The following is a 15,308-nucleotide window of genomic DNA, read 5'->3' as shown; positions in this document are numbered from 1 at the left end:
AGGAGCTTTACTGTACCAAAGTATTAAGAACTGTCTTTATCATAGGGAACATAAGCAGCTGATGTACAAAAGGGTAAAGAGAAGAAAAATAATCATAGCTTGGCGGCTGAAAATAATTTTTGCAACATAGAAAGAGAAAGATTGAAGATTGAAAAGTGCAAAGCAAGAGAGAAAAGGAATACAGAAAGTGAAAGACATTTCCTTTCCACAAAAAAGTGTATGTTTGAACCTGCTCAAGTGTGTCGCCTTCCCTCAGTACTCATGAAACCTTTATGAAGGTGTTCCTCAAGGATCCTGACCTGCTCCATCGGTACACTACTAACAGGGCCCTCAGGTCTTCTAACCAGGGATTACTGGTGGTCCCACGCACTTGCTTAAAAACTATAGGTGACCGTTCCTTTGAAGTGGTGGCTCCAAACCTGTGGAACGCCCTTCCAATTGTCTTACGTTCTGCAGTCTCTGTTGATGCTTTCAAAAAGCAGCTGAAGACTCACTCGTTTAAATTTGCTTTTGACTCATGTTTGTAACTTTGGGTTTTAGGTTTTAATCTTTTAAATGATTTTCATTGGTCTTTCAATTCATTTTTCCTTGCTTATTTTCTGTTGGATCCTACTGTATTTTTACAAATGTTTATCATGTGAAGCACTTTGTGACTTTGTCTGTAAAAGGTGCTATATCAAATAAACTTATATATGGTGCAGGTAGAACTTTCAAAGTAGAATTTAAAGTGGCCATATTATGCTCATTTTCAGGTTCATAATTGTAATTTGAGATTGTATCAGAATAGGTTTACATGGTTTCATTTTCAAAAAACACCATATTTTTGTTGTACTGCACATTGCTGCAGATCCTCTTTTCACCCTGTGTCAGGTCTCTGTTTTAACTACAGAGTGAGACCTCTCAACTTCTGTAAGATCTTTGCTGTCAGTCGAACATGTGCAGTAGCTAGGTAAGGATTACATGAGCTAACTAGGTGTTTCTGCAAAACAAAACAAACAAACAAAAATCTTTGGCCTGTACAAGGCAGGATTAGCCGGGAGACTTTTTCTAAATGAGGGCGCACTTCCAACTTTGTGTGGAATACCTGCAGAACAGGGACATGTAAGTAGTTCTATACAATTTATTTTGTAGATTAGGGTGAATTTGTGTGTGTTGTAGCAGTGTTTTGCCATTGAGAACGAGCTAGCATGCTAGCGCTAGCATGCTAACGGTTAGCCCCCTAGGCCCCTCGTCTTGGCTAGTTACGTAGAAAGCCTTGCAGATTTGGACCAGCTCACCCAGAGACTGAAGGCAGGACACATTCAGAAACTGGTATCTCACTCAAAACAGCATGGATGTTTTTTTTTCAAAGTTTGTATGTATGTGGAAGCACCAGAGACACAAAATAACACCCCAAATCCCAGAAAATGATTTTTTTCATAATATGGGCACTTTAAAGCCTCGGCTTCCATCACATTTGGCATTGTTTTACACTCTGAAGAGACACTATAACACACAAGAACACAAACAGAAAGCAGCATATGCAGAAGGACACAACATGCATTCAAATATTTGCAAGAACAAACGCACATGTCATGTCTGGATCTGAACAAAGCTTTGTTTTTCTTTATATCAGACTTCTGTGTCTCTGATTGTCTTTAAAGAAGGGGTTTTATGGAGAACAAGCACAGTCTTGGGTGGCTTTTGAAGATATATATGTTATATAAGTTGTTGAAGCATGGAGCTGCACTCTTCACCGCTTCACCCACTTTCTGACATTATGAATCGAGCAAAAGATTATGATCTGCCCCTCTGGGGGATGTAGTTGTGATGGAAAACTGGAAAAACTGAGATCTTTTTGAAGGTCTTTGGATGTGGTTTATCCAGGGACGGGTTAAGAGCTTGTGCGTTTGTTGAACAACATCTGAAATCTCCCTTCCCTCTGACATTGGAATTTTTGTAACCTTACCAAACAGATGAGTTTAATGAAAGGATTGGGCAGGTGTGCAGAGGTGGGAAAGCAGGCAACCTTCTCTCTCTTTTTTTCGTTCTTTACCCCACCACCATCAGTTTTCACATAGACAACCAAGTGGCACACCATGAATTACTTTTCGTAGAGACTGTTAAACAGTGTGCACCGTTATACCCAGGGTGCAGTTTGCCAGGGGGTATTCATGGGATTTCCCCCTTTCTGGTCCACATGTCCTTGCTTCTGCTGAATTATTTTTATCCCTGGTGGGGACAAAATGTACCCCCCCCTCAAAGTTATCAATGCTACTTCACCAATAGACCATAAATTATATACCTAAAATAGATGTAAGTAAGCGCTGTAACGTAAACAGTCTACAGTGCCATAGAATGATAAAGTCCGAGCAGCAGTTGCTGGTTGTATTTAGCCACTACAGAGCTCCGGGACGCCGTGTGATAGGATTTCTATCTTTGTTGTCGGTCTGGCTCAGGTTAAACTCTTTGTGAAACATGAACGCCCCAGAACTTTCTTTCATTATGCAGTTTGACAGTCAGTTATAACGGAAAAAGAACATAAACTACTTTAACGTAGATTTTCTTTAGGGCTTTATTACGTGGTACCGATACTGGTATCGGTATCGGAACATCTCTAGTTGTGCATGATCAAAAAATGTAGCTTTTTTTCACAAATCACAGCCTGGTTATACCCATATTCATTGCATCCCAAACTTCTCTCTGATAGAAGACTTTTTTGTAACAATTGCCATGACCACTTTACCTTGCAATTGGCCCCAAAGGCCTCATTATTCTATTAAATGTCAGTTACCTCCAATGAGAGACAGTGTGACAGAAAAATATACATAGCCTACTGTGAGTGTTGTTCTTTACACCAGCAAATCAAAATATTATTCATTATGAGAGATTAATCTCATTTTTCCCACAAAAAAATCTATACCACCACTAACAGGATAATCGGATTTGGTGGGGATTGTGCTGGATTGATTTATGGTACAACATACTGCTCCTACAACACAGACCCAATGTTTTCAGAGCATCTGGTGACAACTGAGTGAAAGGCTGATGAAGAAATCATTTCCAACATGTTTATGCTTTTGAGAGGGGAAAGGGAACGCTGCTGATTGTAGCTTCCAGCATCCTAAATCAAACTGATTGTATAAGAAAAGAGCAAAACGAGACAATAACGGACTAGGAAAGTAAATACATTTTTGCTGGTATATTATTATTATTATGAGGAATCTCTAAAAGGAAGCATCTGTTGACTGCATCACTGGAAGAGAAAGAGCATAAACACAGAAGGGAACAATGAGAAATCTTTGAATACATAATATAAAAGAATTTAGAGGGGGAAAAGGACAAACATTTTAAGACCATTTCCATTTTATTTATGTTCTTACCACTGTCAAATACTGTCACTGCATTCAATAGTATTCACTATATTTCCTGACCCAAAAATGAATGCTCTGTCGAGCTGTTGACAGAGCATTACAGAAACACAACATGGCGTAAACAACGATGGGTAAAAAAATGTCTGACTGCTTGAATTGGGACTTGCGGTGTGTCGTGCTTGTGATGGTGGCACCCTCTTTTCCCTTCTGAGAAGCAAAATGAGGATTTTGAACGTTTTGACTTTGTCAGTTGTTGAGGAAATTCAGCCACGTCTTGTAATGTGACAAAAACATGTTCCATTTATAAGTTGTTTACCTAAATGGAATTCAGCCATTCATTCATTCATTTACACCTGTGTTTTTCCTACTTTGACATGTCTAAATATCTGCTCTGCGCAAGCCCTATTACCTTTTCCTCATCTGAGTCTGAGTTTGTCTTCTATGCAGCAGACCTTGAAGCAAGTCAGAGGTCACTGTGGTTGCTAAAACTCAAAATAAAAACACAAAAACACTGAATTGTAACAAAAAAAAACAATCTGAAAACAGAAGAAAAGAGTCAGCTTGAAACGTCACCTGATGTTCTTGGTGTGCAGTGTGCAGAAAATAAACTGTTGCCTCTGGTGTTTTTTGACTTTAAGAGTTTGGCTGACAGACGCCAACACAAGCTTGTGTATGCGACAGAGAACGAGAAAGAAAAGAGAGGGATACCAAGAGAAAAGAAGGGGAAATGGAGAATAAAACAGAAAAGACAAAGAAGAATCAAGTGAGAGAACATAGAAAATAAGTGAACAGCTGCAGGAAAAAGCTTCTCATTCACCCACTGTCAGCTGTAGATGCTGAAAAGGGCTATATGGAAATAAATTAAGACTAATAATACCAGAAACACCGCAAGTAGGGTGTTCCAACAAAAAGGCAGTCAGTGAAGAGGCTAACATACACAGAGAAACTTGAGAGCTCTATATCGACGTTTAATTTATGTTATATGACGTGCTATATAAATACTGTGAAAGTATCAAAATGCTAGATCCACCGAGAAATGCACACAGAAACTGTGTCAGGACTTCTGTACAGTTGTGATGGCACATCTAAACTATATATAGAGGTAGAAAGTGCTGCTACAACACCATTATAGTCATTCCCCGGCTACATGATGGTGCAGAGACTCTAAGAGTGCAAATGCGGAAGACCCGCAACCACTGACCAATCAGAGGAGACTGGGCTTTTTTCTGTTTCTTAAAGACACAGGCGCCAAAACGGATTATTTCAGACAGAGGGTGAATAGAGGTCTATTCAGACAGACAGTATAAGAAGGACAGTGTGTTTTTTAAACAAATGTTTTTAAAGCTTGTAAACATGTTCTAGTAGAAACAAATGGCATACTCTGTTTCTAAATTCATGGCTGGACGTTTTACACATGCTAATGCAGCCATGGCAAAATTGCATGGTTGAAATCATTTCACATTATAATAGATGTACGGTAGCAGTAGATATCGATAATCATATGGTGCATTCATTTTTGCAATGCAGGATGAATACTGCTGTGACATCACTGATAGACGTGTTAATAAAGTTAGAAACGAGTGCTGCAAATAGGACAAAGAAAGGATAGAGAAAGACGAGATGAGAGTCAACAGCGCATAAAATTACATTATTATAGCACAGCGGTTATGTGAAGGACTCAATGATGCAGTCATAAACTCAAGGCGGAAAATGCATCGCAGAAACCTGCCGTATAGCGACAGAGAGAGAAATGGAGCGAGGGTGGGCTGGGTGACTGTAAAGACACAACAGGATGAAGACAGTGAAGCAGAGTCATTCTTGCTTTAATACGGTGCCTGCATTCATTCGGCATTTCATTGTCTCCTTTATGCCGCTTCTCTGCATGAGACTGAGCCCCCTCTCATATCATTTGTCACCAAAAATGTCCAAACATGCCAACATTGATTACATTTTTCCAAAAGAAAGGGAGAAGATGCTGATGACTGACAGAATGGGGCTTACTGTTTAGAAAGTGTTAGAACATATTTCACGTTTTCCCCCAATTTCCTAAAGCTAAAGCTGTAGTTGTTAATTCTTAACACTGAGAGCCAGAGTGACGCTTGTCTTCTGTCCTACCATGTAGCCTAATTAGCGGCATTTGATTGCATCCACCTGGCTCCACCAGCACCAGGTGGATCAAATCAGTCTGATCAGCTGGCTAAAGACTAAAGACAAAAAAAGAACTAGGTGATACGAGCCACTCTGTGTTGTGTTTAATAGTCCAAGCTATTTATTGAAATTTCATTTATTGAAAAAAATTCTGGTACAGGATATAAAATCCTCTATTCCAGACTCAAGCAACACAAAACAAATGTTTTCATAAAACATATTAATTTCATGATTGAAATTTTCTAAAAATTCATAAATAAGAGTACATAAGTTAAGTTACATAAATTACTGACAAGCTTTATAATTATACATTACACCTTTTGACAGGCAAAATGCATCCAACCTATTCGTAAAAGAATTAATTGAAAGGGAACGCACAACTTCTTCTGGAAGCTCGTTCCATGATTTTACCGCACAAAGTGTAAACAAATTCTTTCTCTTTTCAGACAGGCATGTTCTAGGGTAAAGTTTTAAAGAATTCCCTCGTGTCTCATACCTATTGCTCCAAAACTGAAAGATAGACTCAACTGTTACATCATATATTCCCTGTACAAGCATATACACCTGAATCATAGCACCCCTGTATCTCCGGAGAAAAAGTAACTGACTAAACTAACTTCTTCTAACTCAACTATTTATACATTTCATCTTTCATTCAAGCATGCAGCCCAACGTGCTTCACAGAACAAAGGTAAAACACAGATGAGAAATGAAGACAGAAATAAAAAAATGAAATGAAATAAAATTAATTAAGCAAGACTAAAAGTTTCAATAATAACACAATACAATGTTAAAAAAATAAAATAAAATAAAACCAACAGAATTAAATGAACACCAGGTTTTAAAAATGATTCAAACACTTATAAAATAGTGCTGTAGCATTTCTCCAAACAAAAAGATAATATTATATTAGCATTTTTTCCAGTTTTCCATTTTTGCAGTGTTTATGGACAAATAATGCACTGTGGAAATGGAACAGTGGTGGGACACTAGACAGCACAGGAAATTATTGAAAAACTAAAATTTTTATATAATTATTTTCTTTTTGTAAAGTATGTTTCCTGAATTTACAGCATGTATGTTCAACGTATTCTCACGAACAGGTCCGTAGGATATCAGATGAAAATGTATCCACACCAAAAGGTATGATATCCTACAAAATTAGGAGACCGCCGGCTGGTCAAATGACGCCAGCTGGCTCCGAGCTCCATGACGCCGGGCGGCAGCAGTTGCTAGTTGTTTAAGCCGCTACAGAGCTTCGTGACGTGGGCTACGGACCTCCGTCACAGCTCGGTTGTATCAGCGGCAGTTAGTAGATGTGTTTAGCCGAAAATGGGTGACTTTGAGCTGGGTACAGAGCCGCTCGTTTCGGCAGATATTACGGTTACATTTAGTCCACAAAATATAATAATACTTACGAATTGCAGTGCTTAACTTTTCGTAGCTTTTTGAATGAATGGTTCATGAGAACAGGCTGGTTAGGTTAGCATATGCCTTGTACCAGTTCTCATTGGTACAAATGATGTAAGTAAATTTGTTGTGTACAGTATTTACTGCAAAAATCAGAATTATATACAACAGTACACAATGCCTTTTAATAGTGCTACCCAACTCATTTGCTTTTGTACAAAGCTACTTTATGTTTTAAAGTAATGGAGGATGTAAACTTAAATAGGCAGTAAGGAGGATTTCAACCTTCTCTCATGGTTTAGGTGAAGACAAAATCAAATGTTCCGCAGCAGCGTGTGAACGTTCAATACATCAACATACTTTGGGTTTGGCTGTTCTCAGAAACCAGCTTCCACATAAATGTCTGAATAAAAATGTCAGAAATAAACAGAGAGAAATGTTTTGTAGATCGAAAGGAAACAGGGACCATTTAAAGTGCTCATGGTCAGGACACGCTGCCATTCAACCGTGCTACGTCTGCTTCTAATCTTCCCCAGGTTAATCTGTGTGTGTGTGTGTGTGTGTGTGTGTGTGTGTGTGTGTGTGTGTGTGTGTGTGTGTGTGTGTGTGTGTGTGTGCGCGCATGCCTTTATGCATCTATGTTGCTTCTTTGTTTGTATTTGATCGTCTGGGGGTGTGAGTGCATACTGTGCTTTTGTGCATGTGTGTGTTTTTTGTGTATGGACATTTATATCCAGACAATTCAAGAATTCATACTTGTGCTGAAGACACTGGGAGGTTGTGTGACTCAGGCCTCCACATCCACACTTAAAGAATCCATTTGCAACCTTTCAACACGTCTATTTTGGCAATTCAAATAGAATGGGCCTCTTGACCTTTTCTAATGCCACAGCACATGCAGACCACACACAGTACACACAGCCTCCTCCAAATTACTGATGGCTGCGAAATGCCACGCACCGCAAAAAAGTAATGAGGTAGGACCATAGCAGGGGAGGCAGCAAAATATCAACAGTGACTGACAATAGGCATGAACTGGATTAGCTTTAATACTGCTGCAGCGCGTTCAGTCAACCCTCTGAGGATGAGCAAAGGTTATAAAAATGTGTAAAGTCAGCTGCTGTGGAGAGGATAAGTTTGGGAGTTAGAGGATTAATATATACTCAAATTATCTAACTAGCATTCTTATGAATAATCAAGTATTTGGATAAGAGTATTAAAGCCAAATTAATTATCTTGTTTAGCACTTAGGTACATAGAAATCAAAAAAGCAAGCAACAGACAAACCGCTCTAACATATTGCTTCATAAAGCTGTTTTTACTTACATGTTAGCAAACAGATGCATTACAGAGTAACATTAGCATTCAATTTCGAGTCCAACACTCACTCTCCTTTTAGCTCTGGTTTGGTGTCCACCAACTCTTGAGAAACAAATCATCCTCTTTAGCTGCTAGATCTTCCACTTTCTTCACCAGCTAGTTTCTAAAAAAAAACTAAAGAAAACTGCTTTGTGGGTTTATTAGAGCTTGTTAGCTGAAAATAGCAGCCTGCTGCTGCTGTATATTCGGGTTGACGAGAGTGCTGACACTTAAACATAAAGTGAATCTGCCTTAAAAGCAAGTAAAGCAAAAGAGGCAGAAGAGAGTGGACACATCTCTGTAAGTGTGTCATTCGGAGTGACTTATGTACCGTTTTAAGCTTCCACTTACCCTGGTGTTTTCACTTAGGTTGCCTGATTAGACCTCTTCTCAAGGTAGTTGGAGTGTACAGACTGTAATTGACTGACAGCTCCTTCGATCTCCTCTTAAGCCTGGTTCACACGGCAGGATAATTAGGCCGATTTTAGCCCCGATTCACCCCTTCCGACAATCTTAAGGATGCTCCGATTATCGTAAAATAATCTGATCAGATATTCCTGCCGTGTGTGGTGTGTTAAGACTGCTCTCGTCTGCTCGGAAGGACGTCGGGACCACTCCGATCTCAAATCGGGGATATCCAACATGTTGGATTGTTTTGTCCCCCGGGGACAAACGAGCACGCAGCCTGTGGACTGTGGCGTGTAGCCAATCAGAAAGCGAGGTGACGAGGCGGCGAGGAAAGCACTGGGAAACAAAATCAAAACAGCCGGCGGCATGGCGCACCAGAAAGTCCGGTGGACGTCAGAGGTAAGTATAGCAAGTATAGTCCATGCTCGCGTTGTCTCCACTTCTTTGAATATCGCCTTTTCTTTTGATAACGTTTTTTTTCGGTTAAAAACAAACTACAAATTATCACCACCATAGACATATATAGAGCCACTGCATCCTCTTCGTCCGCCATAATTGTTTACTCTGAAGTCACGTTTGATCTCGAGGGATTTTGCGAGATTTCCCGTCTGACCTGGGAATGCTCGGGAGTCAAATCGGTTCGTGTGTGATGTGTTGATTTTGCCGTGTGCTGCGCACCACACGCTGTACGACCAAAACTGTTAGACCTGTGATTTTTTATCGCCGTGTGTGGGGTCTCTCAGGATTGGAAAATCGGCCGACAATTTTAAAATCGTCCCGTGTGAACCAGGCTTTAGTTTGTTGGATTTGTTGAGGCGAGCCTATTACCTTTAGTAATAGGCCGTAGAGTTTCAAGCAATGCTCCGCCCAACTTCATCACTTGATGACTAGGGCCCTATTTTAACAATCTAAGCGCACGGGGTGAAGCGCATCGCGCAGGTGCGTTTAGGGCGTGTCCAAATCCACTTTTGCTAGTTTGACGGCGGAAAAAAGGGTCCGTGCGCCGGGCGGTTCAAAAGGGTTGTACTTAGTGTCTTTGTTAATTCATAGGTGTGTTTTGGGCGTAACATGCAATAAACCAATCAGAGATCATCTCCCATTCCCTTTAAAAGCCAGGTGCGTTTGGACCTTGGAGCATTGCTATTATGATGGCGGATTTGCACTGTAATATTTTTATTTGTAATCTTCTGCATGTTTGTGTGCTGCTGCACGTCCCTGTGTGTGTAACAAGCATAGTGTGCGCGTGCTGTACATAAGCCTAGGTGCATTTTACTAATTTGCTGTTAAAATAACAATGAAATGCTGTGCTATTGACTTTAGACCAGGTTTTTGTTGGTCAATGGCGCGATCACTTCCCGCTGCCTCAAGATAGCAATACGTCAAGAATGCACCTGAACACACCTTCCTGTAAGACCAGCACGCCCATGGGTGCAAAGATGGGCGCAGGTGCATTTGCTATTTAAACGACGCGGGCGCTGCACAGGAAACTAACAAACTTTTTTCTTAAACTAGCAAAGACACTAGCGTCGGGCTTTGAGTTGTGCTGCGTCGGGTGCAAGATAGGGCCCCCTAAATCTAATCAACCAAAGTCATTAAAAACACCTGTGTGGGTTTGCCGGCTCTTTAAGTGTTTTTTAAAGAGCACGAGTTAAAATGAGAGAAATTACCTGATGAGATTTGTTTAAAATGATCCAGTACTCACTTTCTTGTAGAAAAAAAAACACTAATAGTTCAATAGGAAATGGCAAAGCAAGGCAAGCTTATATGTTTAGCACAATTCATACACACTATCAATTCACAGTGCTTTACATAACAATTTCAAACAGCATGAAAACATAAATGTTCTAATTAAATAATTGCATTATTGCACTTGCACGCAAACAAAAAATCATAAACACACTGAATCATGACATGGATGCGCACACAAACATCTGTAACAAGTGCAACGGCACACATAAGCACAAACACAGACACACCCGGGTATGGAGGTCTGAGTGGCTCGCTTGGTTGACTTCATCTGTTTCCTATCACACTGGAACAGGTCTGAGCGATCAGTATGTGCGCGCGCACACACACACACACACACACACACACACACACAAACACAGTCATTGACCAGGGCAGATAAAATTGCAGATGTAGAGGATTTGTTATAGTGATCAATGCAGCATTTGCCATTTGAGCTTTTAATATCTGTCTCTCTTTCTCTTCCTCTCTTTCTCTTCTGGGAAACCCAATCTGTTTATTATCCTCCCGTTCCTTCCTCTGTTTCCTGCCCTTCTTCTCTACTTCTTTCATCTCTTTTTGCTTATTTTCCTCCCTTTTTTCCTATATTGTCTTAAACATTCCTTCAATGCCATCTCTCTCTTCCTCTTTTCCTATTCTTGCCTAGCTCTTCTTCCTCTCTTTTCACACTCCATCTCTTTCGCTCCTTCTCCCTCTCCCTGTGCTCATTATTTCTCTATGATCCGTGCGATTCCATTCATGCTGTTTAGAGCCAGCGTCGTCTCAGCCATATCGCTGCATGACAGCATGCTGTTTCCTGCTGCAGTGTTTGATATCAGGCTCTCTCTCTCTCTCTCTCACACTCACACACACACACACACACACACACACACACACACACAGACACATACAAACACTTGCTGGTGACAAAGTAAAAGTCAGAGCAAATGTGTGTATTAGTGAGTATGTTATAAATTAAGTGAGACAGATGTAGATACAGGGAGAAACATGAATTTTAAAAGTGCTCATTCAGATTCTCTTGTTTCAAGATAATCTTGTTGTACAAGTCCGAGCTGCTTGGTTTTTTGGCATCAAAGAGAGAAATATAGCAGGCAGGGCAAAAAACATGAAGAGAGTGTAAAAAAAAAAGGGGAGGAAAGTGGACAATAGAAGAGACAGATCTGGGTCAGAGGGACTGAAAGAAAGTGTTTGTTGAATTTAAATGTTATTTAAAGAAATACTTCACAAAAAAATGTTTGAGTATGTAATGGTGCATTGATGTGCTCCTTGGATGGTGCCGTTTCCCGAGTTGGGAATTGTTCTTCCAACTTTGGTGTGTTCATAAACTTAAAGTCGTTTTATTTTAATAGCTTGGAGCGTTCAAACAATTATTTATTTCAAGTTTGAAGCTTTATGTTAGTGACTTTGTTTTGGATTTGTTGCTGCACCCACCAGTACATTTCTTATACCACTAAAATATTGCTGTACCTGGTTATCAGGTTAAATGCTAATAACTTTTCTAACTAATCTAGGTCACTCTACATGCAACAGCAACTAACTATTACAACCTACTAATTACATGTGAGCAAAAAGTTGATATGCACTATGTTAATTTATCAAATTTCTTACCATCAACTCAACTTCGTCAGCCATGTTTCTCCATAATATGGCGTCAACTCGTGTAGCAAAATTTTGTTTTGTTGTTGTTCCGATTTGATTGGTTTTCCCAGTCACATCATTTTTTAGATTATTCCAACACCCCATGAATGCAGCAAAACACTCACTTGCAGGCTTAAAAAATGGCCCAAAGTTTTTTGAAATTTGTCAATTTCTGTGGTCAGCTTTGTTGCACTTTTTTTTTTTTTAATTTGAACTACAGCTTCTATGACCTCCGAAACACAGAAGTTGTCCACACTCTCTTGTAGGACTAATAAATGTCGCGGGGGACAATTGATGGGCCGCAGTAGCTGAGACACTGAATGTCCCGTCTGCAGCAGCAATGCAGCAGCCAAGGCCATCTGACAATTTACTGACTAATAGTCCTAAGAAGAGGACATTAGTCTGATGCCTTTAGGTGGACTGTGATAATGCCAGGACAGTTATTGTCCTCTTGTTATGCTTTACTTAATTTTCAGATATCAGATAAGCTTTAGAAATGGGGACATGGGGATAATTGCTGATTTAAAAAAAGGATAACAGGTTGAAAGGTGGAGGTTAAGGGAGAGTTTGAGGAAAGGAGAAAAAGAATAGTAGAAATTAAAATGATGGCACAGAGAGAGAGCTTATAGAAGGCATACAGATATGAAGTTAACAAAATGAGGCAGAAAGAGTCAATGAGAGAGGGATTGAAAGGAAGACAGAGACATGAGCGGAAAGCGAGTGAGACATTTGATTGTTGAAAATGTTCTAATGCTTAATTATTGGTGGTTAGCATTTTTGCAAATGCATAATTGGCAGCAAGCACCTTCTTGTCTTGCTAAAAGAGCTCATTAAAAAAGGAAACAAGGGACAGAAATAGAGGGACTGAGGCCACATGTACAAAGGTATTTTTAAACGTGGCCAAAATAGTGCTGGTAACAGACTTGCCTGCAGGACTTTAACATGTTTACACGTACATGTACAGTCACTCTTCCATGGTATTGTGGTTAATTGTATCGTTGTTTGGGTGGTGAATGGGTCAAAGAGAGACAGGAGACTTTTTTATTTCAAAGATTATTTTTGTCGGCATTTTTGGCCTTTATTTGAAGGGACAGCTTAAGACAGGAAGCTGAGGGTCTATTCTTAAATCAAGATATATATGACACATTTTCTTCTGTCTACATATATCATGTTATCTGTTGCCACCCCTCAGTGCATGGTTGTGTTGATTGGGTATCCCTTTTCTATTGTGTGTCTGCAGGTACTATGCTATCTGCTGCCAGCCTCTGGTCTACCAGAACAAAATGACGCCTATGCGAGTGGCTCTGATGATCGGCGGCTGCTGGGTTATTCCCACCTTCATCTCCTTCCTGCCCATCATGCAGGGCTGGAACAGCATCGGCATCGACCACCTGGTGAGTACTGTAGTGTGTGTGTGTGTGTGTGTGTGTGTGTGTGTGTGTACACACCAGAGGAAAGGATTCACTGAGTAGCCTGTGTTGGTTCCATATGGGGACGGAGCCAAAAATATTTTACAGCTCCATGGGAAATGCAAGTTTATGATTATAATTTACTGCTGTTAATGGAGATGACTGTAAGGGAGAAAAACAAAAGGAGCGCAAAAATGAGAAAAACAGTCAAAAGAAATAGAACAAATCATGTTTTACATAAACATAAAAAACTATTATTATCCACATTTGCTGAAAAGATTTTTTAGTCCTGAGGAGTTTGCATTGTTTACAAGATGCAGGAAATGCTTCCATGTGTTGCTATGGAAACAACATCAACATGTCTGACACACAAACAAAAGTACAAAGCCACTGACACCACAGACATGGGGTCAAGCTGTTTTTTTTTTTTTTTTATTTCTATCTGAAAATGTTAAGTATTTAACAGTTGAGGCAGTATTATGAGAGTCTTGTTTGTGCAGTGAGGTTTGTTAAATGCAAGCCAGAATACAGAAAGAGGGATGAGAAGAAAGGATACAGTTCAAAGGTGTAGACCCGGCTTCCCCAACCTGGGGTCAGGATCAATCTGAGAGGGAAACAAGTTGCTGTCTGGACATAAGAAAGAAAAAGATTGAGGTTGAATGTACACTCTTGGAAATGGCAAATTCACACAGGGTCCACTTATTGGTGTTTCTGAGGATTTCATCCACACGTCATGGTCTTCCTGAGCGGATACAGTCTCTCTAATGCAACTTTATCCAGTAGGAACGGTTAAATGTTTGTTACACGTTACACAAACTTTTTTCTAAATGTAGCTTTTTTCTTGTTCACTACTGGATACTATATACCGCCATGCCTCTAAAAATCCTTCAAATGAAACAACAGCAGGAAAAATCAATCTTTGGGTGAACTGCTCATTACATATATCCACAGTAAAGCCAAAACTTGTGAGAAAGGGTCAACAATATTGATATGTGTCAAAGGTTCATGAGCCATAAACGTTAGGAACGACTGAGATGAAATACAAGCAGCTGCTACCTCCTCCAGATCATGTTGAGTACATGAAGCTTATGTTAGATCATACAGAAAACAGAGTTAGGATGTAGAGAAAGAGGTCCAAAGCTCCTCATTATTGCGCTAAAAAGCTTGCAGCAATCACTGCGACCTTTCACCTCTAACATCAAGCTGTACACTAGTACTGTAACTAAAAAGGATGCTTCTGTCATGCTTTGTTCTGGTCAGATATATTCAACAGGGGGTCTGGTTGAATATACAGGGGGGCCTCCAAATTATTGTTAATTTTTGAAAGTTTTTTCAAATAATAAAATGTCTTAACATGAATCCAACATATTATTAGAAAAATATATATCCCCACTGATGATAGGCTTACTGGCCTTAGTAGGTAAGGTAGTCACTAAGGTAGCCATCCACAGATACATATCCACATATGTTTAACATTAAAAGATGATTTATAAAATCATGTCAACAATTATCATTTTAAAGCCTTAGTGAGTAACTTTATGATAATAATGAACGTCCGTTACATTCAAGCCATTGCCAAATGAGTTGCTACAAAGCTAATTAAGACTATCAGCTCCACACAACTCCCTCTGTATTTCTCAGTATGACTATGTTCAGAAGATTGTGGCGTCTGCCGACTTTCTCGCACAGAAACTAAAGTAAAGATAATGACCTCTTCTGAAGAGTCAGCGATCACGGAAGACTTGTATCATGTGGACGCACCGACAGTGTTGTTGTCATTACTTAGAATTCCTCATGGGGACAACAGAAACTACGCACTCTAGCTTTAATAGCTTAG

The 15,308-nt window shown here is 39.8% G+C and overlaps 1 protein-coding gene across 3 annotated transcripts in view; it reads left to right on the top strand.

Annotated features, from left to right (window-relative positions):
* htr4 (5-hydroxytryptamine receptor 4) overlaps positions 1-15,308 on the top strand; it is a 201,453-nt gene that overhangs the window by 123,518 nt on the left and 62,627 nt on the right. For all 3 annotated transcript variants that reach the window (XM_031317115.2, XM_031317118.2, XM_031317117.2), the window contains exon 5: positions 13,303-13,456. In XM_031317115.2, coding sequence (XP_031172975.1) covers positions 13,303-13,456 — 154 coding nt within the window. The remainder of the gene's footprint in view (positions 1-13,302; positions 13,457-15,308) is intronic.

This window comes from Sander lucioperca, chromosome 1 (assembly GCF_008315115.2).
Source record: "Sander lucioperca isolate FBNREF2018 chromosome 1, SLUC_FBN_1.2, whole genome shotgun sequence".
Lineage (NCBI taxonomy): Eukaryota > Metazoa > Chordata > Actinopteri > Perciformes > Percidae > Sander > Sander lucioperca.
The sequence above is the reverse complement of the archived record's forward strand: the minus strand, read 5'-3'. Positions and strand labels throughout refer to the sequence as shown.